Here is a 23878-nt window from a genome sequence, read left to right as displayed (position 1 = left end):
GATACAGAGAGGAGGAGGAGGAGGAGGAGGAGGGACAGGAGGATGCATGGAACAGGTCTGTGGCCGGCTCCTGGATGTGACTCGGACAGTTGGATCTACGGGACTTTTGCATGAAAGATTCATGTGGAAGCAGCAGTGTGTGGCTATATCAACCTGTGGCCCCGGGTCCACACACAGCTCTCACATGAAAGTCGCAACAGGGGCGAATCTTAACCCGACAAAGTCTAAAAGATCTTTGTCGTGTGCACAGTATAAGAAAGAAAACGACAGAAGACTGAAATACATTTTTAAATAAATTGAACAAAAATAAAGGTGCATTAAACACCAAGAGTGAAGAGGGAACCAGTCAATATTTAATATTAATGTATTTCAACATATGCATTTTGGTGACATCAACTCCTGTGTATGAATCTTGCGGCCAAAAAGGATCTCTCTTGAGTCTGTTTTATACTCCATGTCCGCACCCTGCACATCTTGGGGCAACTCCCATTATTTGCGCCTAAATTTGCAGCTTCAGCTGAACAACTGTCATAACCACCACCATGTGCAATTTTAAACAGCCAGCAATGTTTACTTCTTCTTTACTGTCTTTGGCAGCTAGTCTTCGGAACACAACATTTAGGGCGGCAAAGGGTAAAAAACACATAACAGTACATAGAAGACCCAGCAAACAAAGAAGACTAACAGCTATTACTCTTCCTTAACATAAGAACGCCTCTTATTGTGCAACAACACTGACATCTAGTGGTCGTAAGCGCAAATACACGTTCACGTTTCTTACCCCATTTTGGACACTTCATTCACAAAAACATATTTATTGAAAGGGAGTGGGAGGCGCACTCGTCACGTGACAAACTTTTTAAAATCGACTGAACTCTGACTAAAACTGTCTCAATTTCCCATGAAAAAATGTCTACTTTTTTCTGTTTCACACACAGTGACGGATCGAAATCAATAAAAATGAATTTGATGGAGTCAATATGAGCAGTTATTGAAGAAACTTTGGGGCATCCGTTGTTGATCTAATGTAATGAAAATAAATAGGAAACAGCCTTGTGACATAATTCTGCTTTGCAGTGGACGATGAAAGTATTTTACAACCAGCACTCTACTGTGATTTCACTCATTCTGAAGATCAAAAAAGTCACAGAAGAGGCGCCGGACTTTGTCTTCCTCACCCCGGTCCACAGCACTGGTGCTGTGCTTCGTGGCGTGATGAACCGGCTGAGCGTTCTCGGCGTCGTACACCTGTGTCCGCCACTCGGCCTTGAACACATCCCCGTGTGACTCGCAGATGTTGTGCAGGATGCAGCAGGCCAGGATCATGGTGGGAACCACGTCCAGGCCGCAGTCGTTTCTTTTACTCAGACACTGCCAGCGGCCGCGTAACCTCAGCACGGCTTCCGTGGTCACTCCCAGAGCTCTGCTGAGTCTACGGTTGAACTGCTGCTGTGACTCGTTCAGTGTTGGCTTCCGGCTTTGTTCGTCTGTGTAGGCCTTCATGAGCCACTTCTGGAGAGGATAGCAAGGCTCTCCGATCAGGACGTACCTGAAACCAACAGTTCGTAGCTAAAAATTATCAGACAAACGTACTTTCATTCCTCTAACTGAGGGCATTTTGCACGCGTCCTTTTACAAGGTCCTGAACGAGGGATGCTCCGATCAGGATTTTTGCTGCCGATCACCGATACTGATCAGCCAGACTACTGATCACCACCGATACCGATCACACGGACTGACAGTGAACGAGAGCTTGTGCAAACTTTAAATGACAGATTGAAAGAACATCCACAGCAGACATACTGCTGCCGACTGAGCAGTGAGTAGGGAGGAGCCGATGAGTCACAACCATCGGGGCTTCATCAGAGTGCCGGCTGTCACACGTGATCGGTCGCTGTGATCGGCAATGACAGGTAGTGATCAGCATTCACCGATCACGCTGAAAACGGCCGATCGTGATCAGTGACCGATCAATCGGTCGAGTTCAGCTGAAAGTTGAGTTGAAGTTGAAACGAAGTGTTACCTGAGCGGTCTGCCCATGAAGATGGGCGGGGGCTCAGGAGATAAACCCCCCTCGGAGACAGTTGACCAGAGAGATGAGTTCTGCAAGATGTCAGCTGGGTCGGTGGATCCAGGGAAGCTGGCACACACATCCCAGAAGAGTCCTCGGCCACTCACAGCCACCTGCAGCAGAGACAGTTAAATAACAACAATTATTTGGCCATAATGTGACCTTCGAACCTGAGACAGCACAGAGAGCCAGCCGGCCGGGTTGGAGTAGTCGGAGGAGTTGTTGGATGGCGTGAGGATGGCGGTGTGGAGGGTTGCTATGGCAGCAACGCAGTGAGGGAAGCCCCAGCGGGACGAGAAGAGCCCAGCAGATTCGTGCAGCTCTGTGTCTGAGGGCTTCTTCATGTAGAGGTCGCCGAGGAGGGCCACGATGGTGTGGCACATGTCCCGCACACACCTGCACACCGTGGACTTCCCCACTCCAAACATGTTGCTGATGATCCGGTACTCCACGTTAGTCGCCAAACGCCACAGTGCTACCGCCACGCGCTTCTCCACCGGGAGCGCCTGGCGGAAACTGGTGTCCTGGCGAGTCAGCCGAGGCCGGAGCTTCTCGCACAGGAAGAAGAAGGTCTCCCGACTCATGCGGAACTGATCCAGCCAATCAGAGGGCTGGAACTCCGTCATCACCACTCGCTCCCACCAGTCGGTGCTGGGGGTGCTGCTCCAGGGGCGAGTCCGGAGGCGCACGTTGGAGTGCAAATTACTGACCACCATCATCTGAGGATGCAAAGTATTGTAAACCAGTGTTCTATCAAATGCATTTCAGTGGCCATGACAGTGCTTTCACAAGAATGACAAAGATGGAAACAGTTTATGTTCGAACTTTAATGGAAACTAAACTTAATTATGATCGCACGTGCACACAACAGCTGGACACTAGGGTGTATTTAGCAAACACACGGTGCTGTTTCACGGTGAGGACACTGACCATCTGCATCCTCCTCTGTCTCTGGAAGAAGTACTGTCTGTGTCGGACCCGTCTCTGGGCTTCTCTGCGCCTCTCGTCGTTCAGGCGGCTGACATCTCTCCGACGCTTCATCAGCATGTACATCATGAGGAGGATCAACTCCCGCTCCCGATCCATCTCGAGGACGCTTTTATCCGCAGTCGCACCTTCACTCTGCTTCGTTTTGCAGTACGTTTTGTTATCGCGTAGCTTTTTACAGAAGCTCATTACCGCCACCACCTGGATGGGAGCTTAAAACGTCCTAAGTCAGGCGCCATCCTAACTTGGTTTATATTTTTCCCAAACTGCAGCCTATTATGGAAGCCGATTTCCGCCAGGTAAAAAAAAAAAAAAAAAAAACTTGGAGAAAACGAAGCAAAAAAAAAAAAAAAATAAAAAATCACCAAGAAAAAAAATAAAAAATCACCAAGCATAAAAAGAAATTAAATTAAAACAAGATGTAGTAATATGACCTGTACTCTACTCAATGATGTCACTTAAAAGATGTGGTTATTTTTAAAATCAGTTATTTATGTATATTTAATGTCATAGTTAAAGGTCTTCACTGCCACTACTTCCTAGTTTTAATTTATTAATCCATGTCCTTGATTCTTTGTTTTAGCGGACTAAACAGACATATTGATGAATACTGTTCATTTATTCATGTCTTTCTTTAATACATGCATGACATCATTCAGCATGAATGGCACTTTCTCACTGCTCTAACTTGAGAAACACAAAATAAATAAGGTATGGTAAGATAAGGTAAATACATGCATACTTAAAACATCTCCTAACACACTTTATTATACACAAACAAAAGTGGTAAACAAAATTTCTACAAAAATAACTCACTCACATACAGTACACATACAGTAGCAGCATTAGAATATGTAATGGTCAGCCACAAAACTATTACTGACTTATGATTGCTGGGAGTGGATTAGCTGCTAAGGTAAACACCTTATGGCCAGAGGAACTAAAATAGTTCCCACAGTGATGCGTCCAGTGATTAGAGGTGTCCCCAATCCCCAAAATGTTATGGCTGACTGGCAACTAACTGCGAGTTTTCATTAAACTGAAGAGGAGGGAAACCTAGCAGACCACTTTCACGCGGTTGATAAACAGTTCTGCCGCTTCATTCTCAAACTCCTTTGCATCCATATTCCCACCCTGGCCTCGACTCCTGGTCCCGGACAAGGTGTGGGCCAGCCTGTGAGGGGAGAGCTTGGCACTGGCCTCCAGGTATCGGATCGCTTTCATATTGGGCTCCGGGCACATAATGTTCTTCGCATTAGTGTTAGCAGAGTTCGCGTCAGAAGCAGTGGAGGTCTCCAGCGCCTCCCTCAGGGTGCCCAGCACTGCCAGGCAGAGAGCCCGCGAAGCAGTCCCCTCCTCCGGGCAGCACACTTCCGCGTACAGCTTCTGTGCCTGACGGATGTAGTCTGAGAAGACGGTACAGGTGAGCACGCCGTGGCGGAAGACGTCGTAGGGGACGGCTTCATGGTCCTGACAATGGAGACGAGTGAGGAGAGGAGCAGAGGTAGAGGCAGGGACACCGCCCTCACTGCACAGACACTGCAGTGCCTGAGTGTAGATGCCCCCCCTGACTCCGCCTCCACCACTGGGACAATCAGAAGAGTCAGTCTCTTCTGGAACTCCACCTGGACTTCTTCCAGGTCCATTCACATTTAGAAGGAGGTCATAGGCGACTCGGACGTTGTTGCTGAAGGCAGACCTGGGTGCAGAAAAACAGACGTCACTTCATGCTGCTAAGACAGCTTTCACTACCATCTAAATATTACAGAAAAAACATCACATTCTGTTTAAGTTAATAACAAATAAATATATATAAAAAATAAACAGCTTAAAAAGGCACTTTCCTGGTGATTTTTAAGTAATTGACAGCTTCTTAAGAAGAGCTTTGAAAAGTGTAATGACAAACAAAAGGTATCTTATTATAACCTTATTATTATCAACACTCGCAATAATAATCATCATTACATAAAATTTATAGTAACTGAAACTAAAAATGTAATGAAGACATTATAAGACGTCAGCCACATATGACGAAATAAAAACCCTACCATTTGTGTGTTACGTAAAAGACAAAAACTAGCCAGGCAGTGTATTGCAATTGAATATGTATGAAGTAAGAAGATATGGAATTATAATGAAATTACAGTGGTAATGTAGTGAGCAGGTGACTACAGAACTTGGTTTAATTCGACTAAAACAGGATTTTGAACAGTTCATGCGTCTCAACTGAAAGCATTTCCACCGCACCTCTGCGAGTGGTGGGCCAGCCGCAGGTGCCACAGGGCCCGGTTGAGATGCTGCTGATCCTGCGGGCCGTTACTCATCTGATCCCCGTCACCGCATCCAGCGGTGCCGGTCTCGGCTGCGGAGGCCAAGTTGCAGAAGTGGTCAGCGAGGAACCCGATGGGGTCGTCTGACCTGGCCTCGACGAGCTTTAGGATAGCTTCGCGGAGAAGCTCCCCGACCCCCGCCTGCGCCAGAAAGTCCTGGTCGGTATCCGCTTTTGCAGCTCTTCCCTCCGGTATCCCGGGCCGCCGCTTCTCCTTGTCCGCCATGTTTAGTGTTGCTGTCCCGTGTCGCGGCAACGGTACGGGAAATGACGTCACACCACCGGCATCTATATTTTTGTAAGTGCTAAAGCATTATTTTATTTTCGTAATTTCGTACAATCTGAAGCGAGCTGATGAGAATGAGAATTTTTATTTGATTTCAATTCATATTTACGTTATACTTAAATTGACTAGCATTTAACTATGTATTGGTAAATCCAAATGAACATAAAGCTTCACCTTTTCGTGTACAAAACCATTATTGTGCTTAATATATGCAACTGTCAAGGTGTGTTATACGTAATTAATATACATATCTCCAGCACCAATAAATGAAGAAATAATTTCTACTAAATTTCAGATTTCAATAAAATATTAAATTGCAAATAAAAGATGTCACTGTGGAATAAAGGTAATATATTTAAGTTGAATTTCACCATGTTGAAAACAGATTTTACAATCTGTTACTGTAAAGCCAGCAAAATCTGTTTTCTTACTCGTATGATACAGATTTGTACATGCAAAATAAACATGGATGAGAAGTATCACTATCTTTATTTTCATGACATCAAATACATCTACAGCTTTTTTCTTTATTGATGTAACAACCTACAAAGCAGTATTTTGTGCATGAGAAACTCACAGATTATTAAGTACCTGAATGTCTTCAGTCACATCTATTCAAATTTATTTCAGACAAAATAATTAGACGTTACATTTAAAATACACAGAGACATCTCGGATTAAAACCAGTGATGTTGAAGAGTCACATGAATGTAGCTGAGAACCTGTATTAGACGAAGAGAGTTAGATAAAAGAGGTCATAAACCCTCATCGGACACGTGTACACCGAAGCCATTAGTGTGAGGTATGTGACCCTTGTAGACACAGCCGTTTGTTTTCATGACAGGCATGTCACCGTTGATGTAGGCTGTGCAGGACGGCAGGAAGTTCCTCTGCAACTTGTGCTCCAGTAACATGTGGTTCTGAGGAGAAAGGCCCAGGCAAGCTCTGCAGGTAAAGAGAATCCAGTTTAACACAATCCCCGACACACCAGGGTGAAAATAGTATCCTTAAACAACACTGCCAGTACCTCATGATATTCTCAATGCAGGCTCTCTGGCGGAAGAATGCGTTGACGACAGGGGTCCCTGGTGGGACCAGGGGGGCTTTGCAAAGGAAGGAGAGCAGAGCCAGAACACTGTGAAAAGACTGGAAGTCCTCCTCTCCCTGAGGTCGGACTGTCACGCGTTGACAAAGCTCTGTCAGGATCACCAGGTCCAGGATGATGGGGCTGGCCAGCAGAGAGTCCTGTTGCCAAACAGTTAACTGATGGTGAAACTTGAGAGCAGACATTGCATCATCTACTTCCTCTCCTTTGTGATTCCCCCAAATTAGTTTCAATCAAATAACCTTATTTGGCAAACTTAGAGTGTGCGACATTATTATTGTTACTAGCATTGGTAATATTAGTATTATAGTAAGAGTAGCCTCAAGCCAGTCCAGCCTTCAGCAGAGCCCACTCACCTCGCAGGTGTTGTGCATGGCGATAGTGTTGAGGCCACCCATCATGATTTCTGACGTGTACTCATCCATGGCACGTTTGCTGTCTCCTACATAAGGGACGTATTTGATCACCACCTGGAATCACACGCCAACGGGTCAGCGGGCTGAAAAACAATTTTCTAATGCACGGAACCGGCAGGCTCTACTCACACAGTGGTCAGGCTTCTCTCCAGGCTGGTACAACAGAGGGTTGGACTGCACCATGTCGTCCACTACGTTGCTCTTGGAGATCTCTTTGGAGCGGAACTGCTGCGGCGCCGACAGGTTCTTGCCGTCATTATTCCCCAGGTGGTTGTAGCTGACGATGGATGTTGGCTGTGGAGTGGAGTAAATATATTCATAATAATAAGGTTTTATTGATCACGAGTACTATGAGCAGTCAGGAAAACTTGAATCCTGTTTTCTTTCAATAATAATATTTCAAGTAAAAGTTTTTTGGTAGATTTTTTTTAAGAAATCATGAAGACAAAACGAGATACAACAACAAACGAGGAGGACAGTAAGGTGTGCGCATAGGAAGCGTTAGAGCTGTGCTAGTGCAGAAGCATAACAACCAGATGGTAGAAACAAAGACAGGGAGGCCAGGTTAAGAACACACATTCTGTAACACACAGAAAGAAAGTAGGATGTCTCCATGAGTGTTGACCTTGATCCCGGTGCTGACAAGGAAGTCCACCAGCACGGACTTGATCTTGGTCTGGCCTGACTTGAAGTCGTCTCCACCGATGAACACTCCTCTCTTCACAGCCAGGTCGACGGCTCCGGGCACAAAGGTGTTTTGAGGGGAGCCGTTGATGTACGCGCACCCCTCAAGTATACTGGCCACTGCGAACAGAGTGGAGGGGGACACCTCTGCACCAGCCTGTGAGAGAAAGTCGCTGGACGTTAACACAACACTGATGTTTACAGTCACTCAACCACATTTCCTCCGAGACCTTCTTTAGATTAGCTCTGCAGTTTAACTTCATTTTCATATCCGTAATTCCACATGCACTGACATGCAAATATTAATGTCCTGCTACTTTGTTGTTCTACAAATCTATGTCAGCTCTTTCCCTCAAAAATGTACTTTAAATCTAAGCTATTGTGTTCAATTTACTTGCTCCTTTCTTTACTGTGGTGCTGCCGTTAACTGTGAATTTGAACTGGTCTTTTTGAAACAAACAATCATTCAAAGATCATTTTAAAGTATATCATCATATACTGTGAGAGTTTTCCAAGGTAAAAGACATAACAATGAATGGCCTGTTTATGCACTAGCAAACTGGATTTTAATTTAACCAGGAGGAGTCCGATTTTACTTCTGGACTCCTGCCTAGTGTCACAGTCAAGACTGTGCAGAGACCGTGTCAAGACCGGAGCATACAGAGACAGAGACCTATGAGGGGGGCGGGACCAGCAAACTGAATACAGAAGCAGAATCCATTAGTCATGCAGACACACACACTTACTTCTTACAGCAAAAGAAACAGTAGTCATTTTTAAGAATAAATCCAGAACTGAAATGCGATCACTGGGACAAGCTCGTAGTTGTTTCTGTATTCAGTTTGTTCTTGGTTTATTTTCGACCAGCCGCCCAGCATCTCTGTCTGCTTCCCACATGTCTCCCTCAGACTGTTTCCAGGACTCTCCAGGATTCTCTTTATCCATCCACAGGTCACTGAAATCTTCTCTTTGCAGTTCTTGAACATTCATTTTGTTGATAAGAACATATGCAAATGAATAAAAATGATGCAACTAAAGAAAGTTTAACATGTCTCAAGCAAACTCAGGCAACAGAACCCCAAACCGGACCTGGTAATATGCTCCATGGTTAAGAGCTTCCCACCACCATCAAATGACCCCGACTGCATCAGCGGGAGGCTGCAGAGTTTAATTTGAAAAGCCAGCTGCGTGTTGGTGTTATGAAAGTTAATCTGTTGATCCTTTAAGCTTTATTAAATGAACAAAATGTGGTAGAGGATTAGCGTTTGATCTTAAGCATTATAGAGAAATTAAAGTCGTCTGGCGTTTACGTCTGGAGACCACCAGAGGAATTTCTGTCAGATTCAATGACTAATTAAGCTCTTCATTACAGGGATTAGGGTAGAAACTCTTGGGTCCCTTCACTCTTCAAGTTAGGAGCTGGAAGTTTGATCCTCTCCTCACCTGGATGGCAGCGAGCAGGTTCTCTGCAGTGTCGTTGACGCCTGGGATGACATCACAGAAGCGCTCGGTGTTGGCGGTCCACAGAACGATGACCTTGTCCACGCCGCTCGACTGCCGGAAGTCCCTGATGTCAGCTCTGATGCGCTCCACCTGGAGTGGAGAACGCGGTAAATCAGTCACGCCTTGTTGGAGCGTCGGCTAACAAAGCATACCTGCTCCGCCATGGTTCCTGTCAGGACGTGGTCGGCTCGACTGCCCTGGTTAGCAGCGATGAACTCCGGGATATAGATGGATGGCCTGGGCTTCAAGCTGCTCATGTGTGGACGTAGCTGCTCCTGCAAGGACCAGTCCAGAACCTGGGCTCGCTCCATCGCACTCCCAAGATCCAGGGATGAAATGTCCCAACCTGACCACACAAATCAGAAGATTCACAGTGACTTTGGAGGTGCAACCATATCCTGAAACCTTTTCTAAAGTGACTGTAATACCATATTTCTTTTTTAGAAGAATCGGCCCAAGAAGTGTTGGGAACCTCAATAATGTTTCTTCTTCTGTTTATTGATAGCATTACAGGTGAAACAAAGGACTGAGATTTAATCACCTGCGTGTAAAATAGAATGCAAAAAACACAGATAATGGGCAGAAATAACAAGAAGTGGCAGCTTCTGACTATTCCCACAACATTTATGTTTATTTTTTTTAGCTTTGCTAAAGTAAAAACTCCAGGATTAAATATATTTAATGACAAAAACTTGTGTGTGACTGGGCATGTTCTTCTCCAAATAAAAATCATGTCGTTGGACCCTGGGTCACAAGACGCCTGGCTGGTTTCATAACAGTAGTAGTACACATGTATTAAACATGACAACCCTTGAGGAGTTAAGAAAAAAAACAGTACCATCAAACACAATGTCATCAGGGTGCACCATGGGCAGAAGGTCACGGAACGGAATGTTGATGTCACCATCCGGACCTGATCCCAAGCAAACTGTGGAAGCCTGCAGCAGGGAGCCGTAGTAGTTTGCTTTCTGGAGTTGAGAGGAAAAAACAGGAAAAAGATGGGTGAAATAAAGCACGCTGTTCCTCTAGACGGAATAGATCCATAATGTATCTCACGATGATGGGAAAACACTGGAATAAAACTGACCATATAAAGAGAATTCTTCGTGACCTGAGTCAGTAAAGCCCGTAACTGTCTGCTGAACACGTCGGCTTCTAATGAGTCCCAGCCTGTCGGGATACACTAGGCTATATTTATAAAACAGGACTCACAGCTACCTAATGAACTCACTATGAAGGTCACTATTTCTCCCCTCGGAGGTGGGATTATAAAAGAGGAATTGACAATTGGAGACTTGGAAGTCGCCTCAGGGAGTTTAACATCACATCTGTAGCTGGAATCACGCGTCCATACGAGCGCAGGAATGTGCCCACCTTCACGCCGGTCTTGGTCTTCCAGGAGAGTCCCAGCTTGTTGGCCAAGACAGCAGCAGTGACAGTGGTGCCGTTGTTGCCTCCCCAGCCCACCAGCATCACACCCAGCCGGGGAACTCGCCTCTCCGTGCGGAATGTCATCTCAGTGGTGCGTGGAGTCACCTGATCAGATGAAGAGAAGATCAGTGCTGGCTGGGATTTCAAAAAACTTTGATTTTACTTCAGTCAGCTGCTCTGGTTTGATGCCAACATCACCTCAAAGTTACAGTTAACTTGAGTATATAACTATTTATCCTCATGTCAATGGAAACCGTTGTTATTAGCCATTTTAGTTTTTTTTTTTTTTAACAAATAACATAATGTTAATAAAGATGCCAGGGTAAGTATGACCGCACCAGGACACGCAGAGTTGGAGGATATTAGTTGTAAATAGTAATGAAAAAATACCTACAGTGCAGAAACAATTGAGCAAAAACCACAACAGTGTCGGCAGTTTAGATGACCGTGTAATATAATCAAAACAACTGGGGTAACAAATTAAAATAGAGGCATGAGGAAAACGCTCTGGAATGACAGACTACACAAACATGTAATGATTTTAGGACAATGGGGGGCTGATAGTAGCTGTAGACCGATATGTTATCAGTCATTTTCAGGTAACTTTGGAGCCGTTACTTACGGTGACATTGTTCCCATTGGTTTGCACTGACGTGGTCTGGTAGCAGTACTGGGACACGATGTGCGTATCTGTGTACATCACACTGGGACTGTTGATATGGATCTTCAGTGACATCTCAGCACAATCTGGAAATACAGAGCAAAAACGTTGTAATTCACGCGTCTGATTTTGTCTTGGAATGAATGAATGACTGTAGAATCCGGAAGTGAGCTTACCTTGCCGCTACTTAAAAAAAGATATTCGGATAGAGCAGCTGACTGGATGCGAGGTTGACTCCAGGGAGCGGTCCGGTAGTCTCAGCTCGGGGCCGGATAACGGAAGGAAAACTCGAGTCTTGGCGACGGAAGGTGCCGGTTTCTGGAGCCACGGAGCTCAGAGCGAGGGTTTAGCCAACAGCCAATCAGAGGCGCACGTGCGTGTTACGCAACTGCGGATGAGGATGCAAAGGAAGCGCGTGGCTGACACAGCCAATCAGCGAGCGTCCTTGAACCGGTTTCTTAAGGGAGGGGCTGTGACAACGGGGGGTGAAGAGATGCTTCTGGTGCGACTGTCGACGTCATCGCCACATCCTGAAACCGGAAACTTCACGTTATTCGATTAGCCCACAGTTGCGACCTGTACGTGTGCAAAATGTGAAATTATTATTATTATTATTATTATTATTATTATTATTATTATTATTATTATTATTATTATTACCAATAGAGATTTTCTTATTTGGTGGAATCTTGAAACCCCATGTCCATAAAATAAATAAATAAATAAATAAATGTATTTATTTATTTCCTCAGAATCTGAATTATAATAAAATTGCCATGGTCAGTGGGCTCCACCAACTAGGAAAGTGCTTCGAAATAAAGTGCTGTTTATAAACAAAATAAAATAAAATAAAATAAAATACAATAAAATAACAAAGGCTGATCACAAATTGAACAGTCTGACAGCCGAGGGGAAGAAGCTGTTCCTGTGACGGGAGGTTCCGGTGTGGATCGACCGTAGCCTCCTGCCAGAGGAAAGCGGAACAAACAGTCCATGACGAGGGTGAGAAGGGTCGGCTCTGATCCGACCTGCACGTCTCTGGGTCCTGGAGACATACAGGTCCTGAAAAGGTGGCAGGCTGCAACCTCCTGTGTCAATGCTGCGAACGCAACTTATTTATTTAAATTTAAAATAAGCCTATTTCAGACAAAATCATTTGATTAGATCATGGTACAGGTTCAACCAGGACGGTGATTCCAAATGATTTTTTTTAAATTTTTTTATCGATAGGATCGTCTCTGTTGATCATCAACTCAGAGACAGCTGCCTTTGCACATCATCGCAGGGCTAACATGGAATTGTTTCTTTAATCATGTAACTAAACCGTACAACACGATTGTTGAAATATGCAGTCATTATACCTCAGCAGCGAATTCACACTGTAGCACTACTGTAAATCGACTTTGAATGCTGAACAGGCACATGTAAATAGATCATTTGGGTATACTTGTGGCTGTGTAGTTAAAGTGGCAGCTTGTGTATTATTAGTTAAGTTAAATGACCATTAAACAAAATATTGTATTCCTGAAATTTGTGGGTGAATGCAATCGATCTTGTATGATAAATAGAGCGTATTGGATTTAACTGACATCCAACTACTGTACGTGTTGAGGTGAGTGGTGGGGTATGACGTAACAGCATTGCGAGGAGCATTCCGCTTCTGATTGGCTCCTGTCTGTTTACGTAGCAACGGTCCGGAAGATGTCGCTCAGGCCGTTCCTAAAAAACTTCCGCCTTAAGTTGTAAAGAAAACATAGCAGCTAATAGGCGATCGACGGCGAAAGCAGTCCTGTAAAGAAGTCTGACCAAAGGTAGTGACCAGTACATGTCTATCACACTGCTTGGGATTCGAGCACATGTCGTGTACGAGTTTTCTGCTCGGCTTTTATCTAATTTGTGACGGATACAATTTACTGCGGCTAGCACGGAAGGGTAACTTGCTACCGCCGTTCTTATCGGCCAAAGGCCTGAATGCAGGTCCTCTGCGCGTATTTCGGATCGAATATGACATATTGTTTCGTGTACCTAACTCCTCTGGTTGTATTTTGCTAAATTACAACCGTCCATAGCTGGTCATGTGGCGCTAGCGACTTAAAAGTCTTGTTAGCCCAGTGGCTACCAGTTTAGCATGGAAGGAGATGAGCCATCGCCTCTGACACTTGCTAGTTGTTATTGGAACATCTCTTCGCCACTGTTTAACATCTGAAACGCGCCATTACTTGAAACATATGAATACAATATCGACATAAATTGCATTATCAAATTAAATTAGCAACGTACTGTAGTATTTGTTTCAGTGGCATCTGCTCTGTTTAAAGCGTAGCACTTGTTTAACGATATACACGTCTGCTAGTATTTTGTTTGATGGAATGTACAGGAAAATATTTCGTCAACATCCATCTGACAGCAGCTGTGTTGTCAACGCTGAGGCAATGAACACAGGTACTGCGAGTAGTTCACATTTAAAACGCCTCTAACTACTATCTTGGTGTGGCTGTAAAACACAGATGATTCTTCCTACCTTGATAAGACACTTGACTTGACTGATAACTGATCAATGTGTCTCTTGAACAACACAAAAGGGAGATGGTTGTCTGCCCAATTTTGCAAGGCATGAATGTCTACTTTTTAAAAATAGCTTTTGTAACCACATAATACTTTTTTATTTATAATAATGTTCTGTAATTCGTATTGTACTTATTATACTGTATATTGTTCTGAATAGATTGCAAATAACTTGCAGATAAGACTTAGCTTTTTTACTTAATTTATGGGAGATGAACAGCCAGTATCAATGTGCTGCATATGTTTTGGTTTGTTGGCCAAGACATCGATATCGATATTGTGAACCTCTCAAGTTTCCATCTCTCCCATTATTTTCCAGCGTCTTGTGTCCCTGGAGAGCATTTTTTAGTGAGCGTGTGAGTGTGAGTGTGTGAGTGCATGTGTGGGTGTGTGCGTGTGCAGTAGTTTTCTGCCATTTCACCAAAAGCTACTCCTCCCTGGAGGATGACAATGGAGGAGATGAAGAATGAAGCGGAGACAAACTCCATGGTATCCATGACATTGTACACTGTGATGTACCCAGTTTTCAACGAGGTAATACAACATCATTCAAAATTCAGTTGTCTTGAATTACAGCTTGTCGAGATTATTCTCTCATAGTTGTTATGTTAAAGGCAGGGAAATCACACTATCATTACGGGTTAGAGCAACTTTGATGTGTACAAAGCTCTTCAGTGGAAATTGTTGTTTTTTATTCTTATTATTCATTAAAAGTATTACCACTTTAATGTTTCTCACAATATGATAAGATGACACCACTAGAGAAGCAAATAACATGAAAACGTACAGTCCTTCATTGCGTGCCTCAATGCATCCGAAGTATGAAGTACATTTGTGGGAATGACTTCTGATCTCAGCGTCTCAGAATGATCTGTGAACAAGGGTTTTTTAATGCAAATTCACTGATGTTTATGGCTTCATTGATGTGCTAGAGATGGAGCACATTTCTACTGAAATACGAAAACAAAACTCTTGAATACGAATAAAAACATTTGATACTTTCTGTGCTCTCTCATTGTAGCCATTTGGACATTTCCAGCAATACAGTTTCCACTGACACAACAGAGTATAATTCAAATATTTTATTGCTGGCATTGTGAAATGGACTGCATATACTGACAGCAGTGTCGTGTTACCATGTAGGCACGATGCAAGGATTCATTGAGTCACTTTGCATTTTTTTTGTCTCCTGCATACCACTTTTATGTGAGTTTGTTTGGCGTCCGTCATCGTGGTCATAAAAACCCTTTGCATCATTATTTTTCTTGTGTCATTACTTACCTTACTTACCTACTCACATATCCATACATAAACAATGCAATATAGACAAAAAAAAACCATTGTCATAATTCCAAACATAAATTATTATTTCCCACTTTAGGTATTGTCCTGCTGTTGCCATGCAACATTAATAGATTCACTAATGGGACTGGAAGAGGAAGGTTTATTTTTTAGAGCCTTTAAACTTTATTTTAGTTAAGTTAAGTTGAATGTGACCTGAACTGCATGTTTGCTGTAATGTGGATTTCTTCATGTGTGCAACCTTTCTTCCCCTAGTTGGAGAGGATCAACTTGTCAGCAGCTCAGACACTCAGAGCAGCTTTCATTAAGGTAAGATGTTCACCTCTACAGGAGATTGTATTCAAGCGACACTCTTATCAATATATATATATCTGCCAATTTTCAGTTGTTAAAATTATTGTTTGGATTATGTTGTGGCTTGTCTTTGTGGGCCAAGGATGGTGGAACCTGAGATAAATAATGTGAAATGTTTAAACACCAACAATTTATAGGCCAGTGTAACCCTAAAGTTGGAGCTCAGAAACCTAAAGTAAGGCGGTTATCCTTGGGTGTGGTACGCAATGCTAAAGAACGAGACGTTTACGTCAATGAGACATTGATCTGTTTGAAACGCCGACGTCCTGGTTACCTCAATTAAGAAGAGGGCTATTGGTGCCTTCCATTTACCTCGGAACAAAGCGTTCCAGTTTAGTCAGAAAACAAGATGCCGATATCTGCGGAAGCTACTTGCCTACCTTGACAATGCGGCAGATGAAAATGATATGCCGTGGCGTTTCTTTTAGTGTATTTCACTGTTAGAAGAATTCTATTTCCTCTTTACAATCTCGGACGCCATCTTGAATTGTCTGCTTGAGTGTGGTGGGATTTCTTAGACTGTTCGACATGGTAATTTGCTTCTGAAAAAACTTCTAGTATTGCTTAAATATTTAACATTAATATTGGAAACGGAAAAGAAAAATCAATTACCAAATTGAATCAGCACTAGAGGTTCTAGACAGATAACGCATCATTTTGTTAACATTAGATAATATAAGCAAGTATAATCTCAAAGTGTCTGAAGTTGAGTGGAGTCGTTGAGGAAGTTATGGATGTGGAAGTTTTTATTCAGAAGAGACTTCACACCAACTCAACATCAAGGACGTGACACCGAAATGTGACATTGAAACCAGGGGTTCTTAACCTTTTTGGACTCAGGGCCCACCTTTCCCAGAACAAATGGGCCTGAGGCTCATTCAATAGAACTGATTCATTACTCTTGATTTCCTCTGTGATCAACAACCACATTTAATCTACATGCGCGTAAAGATGCCAGATTCTTGTGAAATGACACGAAACCATGTGATCATTGCAAAGATATTTATTTGTCATCGAAAAGTCAAACCACCAGTAGAACCAGGTGCAAGTCACAAGTATCAAATTTACTAATGAAAAAAAAGGAAAAAAATACACTTGATGCAAACTGTTGAGAAAATTGGGAAAACTAAATAAAATTCTGAATAAAATAAATATAATGAAACCATGTCTTAATGTCATAAAGTAAAATAATGTATTTTATTTAAACTCCAAAGAAGATATAAGTGAAGTGTAAAAAGCCATAAAATGTTCTAATTAATTTTCAAAACTGCTTGAACCGGTGATTTCATGAACAGTTTTTACTGTGGGGGGGCATCACTTTCTATACCATTTTTCCTTTTCAGGAACTTCTCCATAGTTGTTAACTATCACATATTTGCAGCTGTCAAGTCAATTCAGTGACACACTGCTGCCTCCATACGTGGCTCATGTATTAAAACTGAGCGTCTCGCGGCCCAAAGGTGTAAAACAAGGAGGCGTTGGCGGCCCAAAAATGCCCCGGCCCTATGGTTAAGTATCACTGATTTAAACAACACTTGATAAACAAAATGACATGAGAATAAAGGTCACTCATCTTCAGACACATTACCTCAACCAAGCGACTGCAGTTCAGCCTTGATGCACATGAAACTGATTAAAATGAAGAAAAACCAGTCAGATTTTGAGGCTCCTCACCTACAAACAGCTCCTGCACAGAGCTCACATGACACTGTTGATGAAATGTTTTGTCCCACCTTCCCTGCCTGCTCCTCACGGGAGTTTCTCGGTAAAACTAGCCTACCTGACAAAAAAAGTCGCACAGCTATGCAGTCCAGTTTGAACTTCATATCGCCTCACAACGTTGGTCCCATCGCTGACACGATTTGCAGCAGAGGGGGGGGAGCAATCATCCTGGTCCTCTGTGGGCGAGCCGTCTCCAGCCTGCACACTCTTCTGATGCAACGCTGAGAAAATACCTTTTTGGGCCCAAGGATGAAGCACTCGATTAGTTCACTGAGTAGCAGGCTATGAAAACAAACTTGACTTTGTGATTGACTTCATATATAAACTTGGTCATTAACTGCTGCGTACAATCTCTCACCAGCATGAAGTCGAATGAAAACAAGTGTGTTAAGTCGCAGTGAACAGAGCGCAATTAAAACCTTTTATGAATTCTAATGGAGTTGCTATTTGCATAAGCGTATTCTGATGATCCTCGGCTCACTTTTCCAATCTTAAAATAAACACTGCAGTCGAACTGCACCACCTGTGCTGGTGTGCAGCCAGATCCCAACTGTCGCCGTCTCCTACACTCTGCTCTGTGATTGCGACAGAATAAAAGTGTCGCAGCTGAAGAGCGGCAATGTTCAGATGAAATATTCATGGAGAGGACCCAGCTCTGGAGGGAGACGTCTTCACCTTTCAACTGTTTTACAAGCACATTTTAGGCTTCTCTGCTCACTGATGAGGCTCGCGTCGTTCTCCCGCTGCGTCCCGACTGCTGTCATTCATTCCTTTCAATTATTTAAACCTATGCGCACCTGAGATTCAGCGTCTCAGGAATCCACCTTTTTTTATTCCAGTTTTAATGGCCTCTTTTCTTCCGTGCAGGCGGAGAGGGAGAACCCTGGTCTGACTCAGGACATTATCATGAAGATCCTGGAGAAGAAAAATGTCCAGATCAACTTCACCGAGTCTCTACTGCGCATGGCTGCCGACGACGTGGAAGGTTGGTCAGACAGCAGTGGCTGCACTGATGTTCTTGTTAAAAATTAAGCTGGACTTATATAAGCTGGAGCTGGACTTATATAAGTTTTTCTAGTGTTTAAGATAATGTTCAGCAGATGGTCCTGCCTCTGATGTCCATCAATGGCAGGGTGCTAACTGTTATCATAGCTGCTGTGGGTCAAACAGTCTGTCATCATGCCATGAAGGTGTTGGATCATGAGGTGCACCTCAGCTGCGCTTAGTGCTGCAACCGACCCCCAGTTTCCAGTGTGTGCAGAGAGCCAGTGCCACTCAGTGCTCACTTCGAGAGGGAGTAGAGCACACTATCAAAATAAAAGCATCTGCTTTAGACCGAAATCTTGTGACTCAAAAAGAATCTGCGGGTTGCTTGGTTATTTTCACTCACCAGGGGAGTTTTACCCTGCTGCTGACGTGTTATAAAAATTGTCAAACGTGACTGACATAGGTTTGTGTACTGATTTACTGTGCCTCTCTGATAGGAAGTAGATCTCAAATAATTGTTGCATTGACTTGAATGTCAAGGCTGGGGATATCTACCAAAAATCTACAGAAAATAACCAGCATGGAAATGTAACTCCTCATCAATCTGAAAGGTTTGTGGAGCAAAGACAATGCTCTTTAATATGATTGAAAATCTGCTCAGAAATGGCAGTTCCCGGAAAGAAATATGAAAACCGATAATGCAATTTCATGCAAAACATTTGTACCCTTTAAATTCAGTGGCTGATGAATTAACCTATGGGCACCAATACTGCGACAAGCAGCGTTGCTGCATTTGAACGACCCAATCTGCTAAGATGAAGCCTGATGTAGTTACATCTTAACACAAGTAGGTGGCGTCAAGGTCACACCTGTGACTTCGGCAACATTAGAGTCTGTTCTCAGTCCACAAGACACAGCATACTGGACCCGATGCTTGGTTTCATCGGGTCTGTGGACTTGGTCAAACACTGCTTGTTGAGAATGTAAAAACACAACACAGTGGCAGAGATGATGCCTGACTTGAGAGACAAGGAAGGGAATCAGCAATGTGATTCACTGTGTCCACACTAGGTGAATCTACTTCCATCCCAAACTTTTACGCCTTTGTCTCTAACAGTTTCTACAGCCTTTGGAAATACGGATATCAAAGTGGAATATTTGATTGAGAAAAAGCGGGCGCCCAAAGGTTTTAAAGCAAAAGAACAGTCTGAGTGAAAACTGAGGGAAACTAGAAAAAAAGCATGATAAAGGACCTCCATTGTGATTCAGCTGACTCTTCGTTTCATCTCATCCTGTTGCCGTTTCCTTTTAAAGGCCTCGCAGTTCTGAGTGCATGTTTTTCCTGTGCAGAGTTCATGATTGACCGGCCCGAGCAGGAGTTCCAGGACCTGAACGACAAGGCCCGGGCTCTGAAACAAATTCTCAGCAAAATTCCCGACGAGATCAATGACAGAGTACGCTTCCTACAGACTATCAAGTGAGTTTGAGACTTCTAGCCTTTACAAACTCATCATTTTCTCCATTTCGCACAACGGCTGATAAGCGCCGGCGTAGCACTGGAGCTTTAAATAATTAAAAAGACATCTGCATACTTATCCTGGCTCCAGGAAAACACTCTTTATTCATAGTTTCATGGCTGCTGTTCCTCTGGTGGCTGTTGTGACGGGCACAACTCGGGAGGTTTTTTTTAAGTCTCTAAAGTCCAGATCATTCTGGTATTATACATCATCGGTCCCTCTTGATCTATGATGAAAGCATTTCTCAACGTCTCCTTTGTTTTTCTTCTTGCTCAGTTCTCTGACTTTTCTGCCTTTGACTCCCTCACAGAGACATAGCCAGCGCAATTAAAGAGCTGCTGGACACAGTCAACAACGTCATTAAGAAATATCAGTACCAGAACCGCAGAGTGAGTCTCCCGCACACACACACACACACACGCACACTTTTTTTTCTTAACTGCCGTCTGTTTTCTTAAAGGCCTTGGAGCACCAGAAAAAGGAGTTTGTGAAATACTCGAAAAGTTTCAGCGACACCCTCAAAACGTACTTCAAAGAGGGAAAGTAAGTGGCGCCTCTTCCCGCTTGTTTAGACTCTGACACGCAGTAACCAGCCGCCGCCACACAGTGGGGATGAAGCGCCAGAAAGAAGGTGCTGGTTATCTGGAAATGTCCTCTCTCTCCTGACTGTGTGGTGCAACTGCCTAAAACTACGTGTAGAATTAGTCAAGCATTTCTGTCCCTGCAGCAGGAACGGCTGTTCTAAAAATAATTCAGAGTCATTATTGTGTCGTTTAATTGGAAATTTTCATGACCAAAAGGCCAAAACCCAGAGATGCACGCTTACTGAATGTGCCGACTTGGTGACTTGTGTTCACGTAAAGAGTCGGGTGAGGAGGCTTCAGAGTGGCGCTTCTCTGCCCACAGGATTAGATGAAGAGTTTACTCAAACCTTAGGCCACGCAATGGAGCTGTTGTCTGAGAAATGCAAGAACCGGACATTTTCCCAGCAAACACTCTGAAGGCCAAGTTGTCTCAGACTTATGCTAATGTGGCTTTGCAACAATTCCTCTGCAGTTAAATGCTGATCACACAGTCCAAGTTCAAATAGTTTACTGTTTTTTTGGGTCAAAATAAGTAAATCGGAATTTAAACTGCTCCCTGTCTTGACTTTGTTGGAGGTATTAGCACAACCTCTTGGGGTCTCCTTTTATTTGCCAACATGGAGCATCTCGTAGTCTCCTCATCCGTAGCAGAAATGACTTGTGGCGCTCCACAAGGTTCGATTTTAGGTCGCATTTTATTTTCCGTCTTCATTCTCCCTCTTGCCCAGAACCGCAACACATCCTTCCACTGCTCTCAGGAGGACATCATGACCTGATGTCAACAGATTGATAGCACGGCAGCTGAACCTCTCCAAACTATCCTAGCTACCCTCGTCCACAAACACCACTCGTATAGCGTCCACATGCTCTTTGACTTCTTCAGTTTTATCTGAGCCTTGCACCATGATGCCTAAATTAAAGCCATGTGCTAACACACCTAGAAAAATGCCTCCAACTGGTCCTGAACTGGTCCTGCGGTGAGGCTTCCAACTGACAACACTGTTAATGTTCACGGGCGCTGGGCCACTTCAGAATCAACTGGTGGACATTCTATGTATTGGTACCTGTGTGTGGTCAACTCCATTTACTATTTCTCCCTGTGGGTTCACTCTAAATGTGGCTGCAGCAGCGCCGCTCATGACCTGGTTCGACTGCGGCGCCATATGATCCGACTCATGAGCAGTGTTTATGGCACCAGCGTTTGATTCTGTTGTTTTTTTTCTCCCTTCCTCAGACCTATTAATATGGATGAACCTGCTATAGCAGCTCTATTCTCTGCTGTCACTTGTGTTGCCATGGTAACCGTGACTTGTCGGATAAACTGTGTGTGAGCGGCGAACAAAGATCCCTCTGATATCATGTCATTGTTTTCATATTAGTCACATACTCATGAGCGTCCATTGTTCGGGGGGTGGGGGGGTTGTGAGGACTTTGGGAGGATAAGTGGGAGGGCAGCGATGTGGCAGTGAGTCAGCAAATCCTATGTCATCCGGAGCTGCTGCGTGCGCTCGCGCCGCACTCCTCCACCGCTCTTGACTTGGTTGAGTGTTTGGGTCTTTTCAGCCGCTCCTCTCTTCTCTGGTCCACAGGGCGATAAACGTCTTCATCAGCGCGAACCGACTGATCCACCAAACCAACCTCATACTGCAGACCTTCAAAACCGTGGCCTAGCCTTCAGAGACCGCCGCCGCCGCCCCCTCCCCTCCCCACAGAGTGTGACCAAGGGAGGAGGGGGCCTGAGGAGCGCCTGACCTTTATGTGTAAATTAGAGTTGATTTTTAGGGTCAGGGCGTCACTTAATTGGAGTCTAGGTTCCAGTTCAGGAGACTGAAAAGTGCCATTTGTATTTTCAACCAGGATTTTCAGTCTTGAAGTGGAAGCGCAGCGGCCCGATGTCTGATCGATTTTATTTGGACAGTTTTAATTTATAACCCCGGTCTTGTTTGGGAGAAGGTGCGGCGAGGTGTTTATTAAGTGACTAATTGCCATTTTTCTAATATATTCACGTCAATCATTTTACTTTTTAGCTTTTCCATAGTGGCTGAACATCTCCAGACTGCATCAGTAGGGCTGAGTCAGCAATGCTCATCACCGGCTTCCCTTCTCTCCGGATGGAGAGCCAGGTGGGACCAGCCGAGAGAGGAGGGCGGCGGTGATGCCCATTGCACAGACGGAGCCAGATTTTGTTTCTCTTTATTACCAGACAACAGAAAGCCAAATGACTTCCAGCACCGAGCGTGCGCCTTACCAAGTCCTGCAACATTCCCTCCTCCGAGTGTCAGTGAAGCGGAGCCAGTCCCTGCTGTTGGGGAATGTCGAGAGAGAAATGAAAGTTCGGTATTTAACTGGTTGCAAATGTTCAATAAATAGTTTCCAAATGATGGTGTTTCATGTGTCTGACTTCTAAATCATGTCTTTATAATGAGAGTGTAAATGAGTGTAACATTGGGGAGGAAGTGTGGAGCGCCGCTCAAACCCCGGGTCATAAAGTACCTAATGGATGATCCTCTCGTTGCAGAGTGAAATATTTGGCGCTGAAATATTCCCCAGGGTTTTTGTTTTCCCTCGCTTCACATCAAACTCCTACAAATATGCAGATATTTTAGAGCAGGCTCACGAGCAGAACACGCTACTGCAGTGTTTGGGTCTGGTCCTGCCCACTTCTACAGTGGTCAGTGCGTGTCAGAGGGGGTCCAGGTTGAGATCGTTAATGTCCCGCGAGTACCACTTGTGTAAGCCAAGTGCACTCCAGAGTTCAGCCTTGGCTGTAATCGTGTCCTGAGAACTGGGTGTGTCTTTGCTTACAAAGTTCCTGCTGAAGGTGGTGGTCCTTCTGCCTTCAGCTCTTTTATCGCACCTGCTGTGTTGTTGGAGCTCTCTACTGCCACCTTCGGTCTGATTGAGCTCATAGTGTTTAATGCCAATTGAAATGTTTAAGAAGAGATTGAATTGTCGCGTGGAAACATCAAGAGTGTCTTGGCAGAGGTCTGTGCTCTCAGTGGGCGTCTGGTGTTTGCTTTGTGTGTTCTTTGATCTGATTGTTGTGTTGTGTGATTGTGGGTTCCTCTCCTAGAGTGCTACTTTTACGTCTTTCAAATGTTTCCCTGGTTATTCTAGATTTTTGTTGCATGTTTTTGTGTTTTTTTTTTTACTTGGCTTTTGTGTTGACCAGTTCTTGCATCAGTCTTGCACCATGTTCTACATTGACCTTAAGATTTTAGGTTCAATTTTTGCCTTAATTCTTTAAAGCACATGTTTTTCCATTGTGTAACAATATCTCTTTTGTTCGTGCAGTTAAAGCTTGTTTTTTTCCGAAGAGCCGAGCAGGGCAGCGATTGCCAGTCAGATCTTAGATCACTGGATCTGATTCAGGT

General features: G+C 44.0%; 4 protein-coding genes across 4 annotated transcripts; 1 reads left to right on the top strand and 3 right to left on the bottom strand.

The window, feature by feature from the left end:
* Positions 1-342: 342 nt before the first annotated feature.
* LOC128747868 (uncharacterized) lies at positions 343-3211 on the bottom strand. Its single transcript, XM_053846090.1, has 4 exons — positions 3002-3211; positions 2242-2790; positions 2024-2184; positions 343-1549 (listed from the first exon to the last, which is right to left on the bottom strand). The coding sequence occupies exons 1-4, from the start codon at positions 3155-3157 to the stop codon at positions 1120-1122; spliced, it is 1296 nt and encodes a 431-aa protein (XP_053702065.1). The 5' UTR covers positions 3158-3211; the 3' UTR covers positions 343-1119.
* Positions 3212-3691: 480 nt separating this feature from the next.
* tpgs1 (tubulin polyglutamylase complex subunit 1) lies at positions 3692-5619 on the bottom strand. Its single transcript, XM_053845586.1, has 2 exons — positions 5306-5619; positions 3692-4757 (listed from the first exon to the last, which is right to left on the bottom strand). Exons 1-2 carry the CDS (start codon positions 5611-5613, stop codon positions 4115-4117), a joined length of 951 nt encoding a protein of 316 aa, XP_053701561.1. The 5' UTR covers positions 5614-5619; the 3' UTR covers positions 3692-4114.
* Positions 5620-6161: 542 nt separating this feature from the next.
* LOC128747514 (inositol-3-phosphate synthase 1-A-like) lies at positions 6162-11822 on the bottom strand. The gene is made up of 11 exons (XM_053845443.1): positions 11650-11822; positions 11435-11559; positions 10756-10917; positions 10220-10349; positions 9534-9727; positions 9322-9471; positions 7820-8035; positions 7324-7488; positions 7135-7248; positions 6701-6918; positions 6162-6618 (listed from the first exon to the last, which is right to left on the bottom strand). Exons 2-11 carry the CDS (start codon positions 11546-11548, stop codon positions 6429-6431), a joined length of 1653 nt encoding a protein of 550 aa, XP_053701418.1. The 5' UTR covers positions 11549-11559; positions 11650-11822; the 3' UTR covers positions 6162-6428.
* A 1300-nt stretch (positions 11823-13122) lies between these two features.
* Positions 13123-22891, top strand: LOC128747710 (programmed cell death protein 10). Its single transcript, XM_053845789.1, has 8 exons — positions 13123-13284; positions 14358-14572; positions 15596-15649; positions 18284-18401; positions 19754-19880; positions 20231-20309; positions 20381-20463; positions 22094-22891. Exons 2-8 carry the CDS (start codon positions 14483-14485, stop codon positions 22173-22175), a joined length of 633 nt encoding a protein of 210 aa, XP_053701764.1. The 5' UTR covers positions 13123-13284; positions 14358-14482; the 3' UTR covers positions 22176-22891.
* The last annotated feature ends 987 nt before the right edge of the window (positions 22892-23878 follow it).

Source organism: Synchiropus splendidus, chromosome 16 (genome assembly GCF_027744825.2).
Source record: "Synchiropus splendidus isolate RoL2022-P1 chromosome 16, RoL_Sspl_1.0, whole genome shotgun sequence".
Lineage (NCBI taxonomy): Eukaryota > Metazoa > Chordata > Actinopteri > Syngnathiformes > Callionymidae > Synchiropus > Synchiropus splendidus.
This window is presented reverse-complemented; position numbering and strand designations above follow the sequence as displayed.

Coding starts and splice junctions, on each gene's coding strand:
- tpgs1 (XM_053845586.1), bottom strand. CDS start 5,613: ATGGCGGACAAGGAGAAGCGGCGGCCCGGGATACCGGAGGGAAGAGCT. Junction 4,758..5,305: donor CTGGCCCACCACTCGCAGAG/GTGCGGTGGAAA, acceptor TTCTGCACCCAG/GTCTGCCTTCAGCAACAACG.
- LOC128747710 (XM_053845789.1), top strand. CDS start 14,483: ATGACAATGGAGGAGATGAAGAATGAAGCGGAGACAAACTCCATGGTA. Junction 19,881..20,230: donor CGCTTCCTACAGACTATCAA/GTGAGTTTGAGA, acceptor ACTCCCTCACAG/AGACATAGCCAGCGCAATTA. Junction 20,464..22,093: donor ACGTACTTCAAAGAGGGAAA/GTAAGTGGCGCC, acceptor TCTGGTCCACAG/GGCGATAAACGTCTTCATCA.
- LOC128747514 (XM_053845443.1), bottom strand. CDS start 11,548: ATGTCACTGAAGATCCATATCAACAGTCCCAGTGTGATGTACACAGAT. Junction 10,350..10,755: donor AGACCAAGACCGGCGTGAAG/GTGGGCACATTC, acceptor TCTCAACTCCAG/AAAGCAAACTACTACGGCTC. Junction 8,036..9,321: donor ACCTGCTCGCTGCCATCCAG/GTGAGGAGAGGA, acceptor TTTCTCTCACAG/GCTGGTGCAGAGGTGTCCCC.
- LOC128747868 (XM_053846090.1), bottom strand. CDS start 3,157: ATGGATCGGGAGCGGGAGTTGATCCTCCTCATGATGTACATGCTGATG. Junction 2,791..3,001: donor GACAGAGGAGGATGCAGATG/GTCAGTGTCCTC, acceptor TTGCATCCTCAG/ATGATGGTGGTCAGTAATTT. Junction 1,550..2,023: donor TTCATGGGCAGACCGCTCAG/GTAACACTTCGT, acceptor TGTTGGTTTCAG/GTACGTCCTGATCGGAGAGC.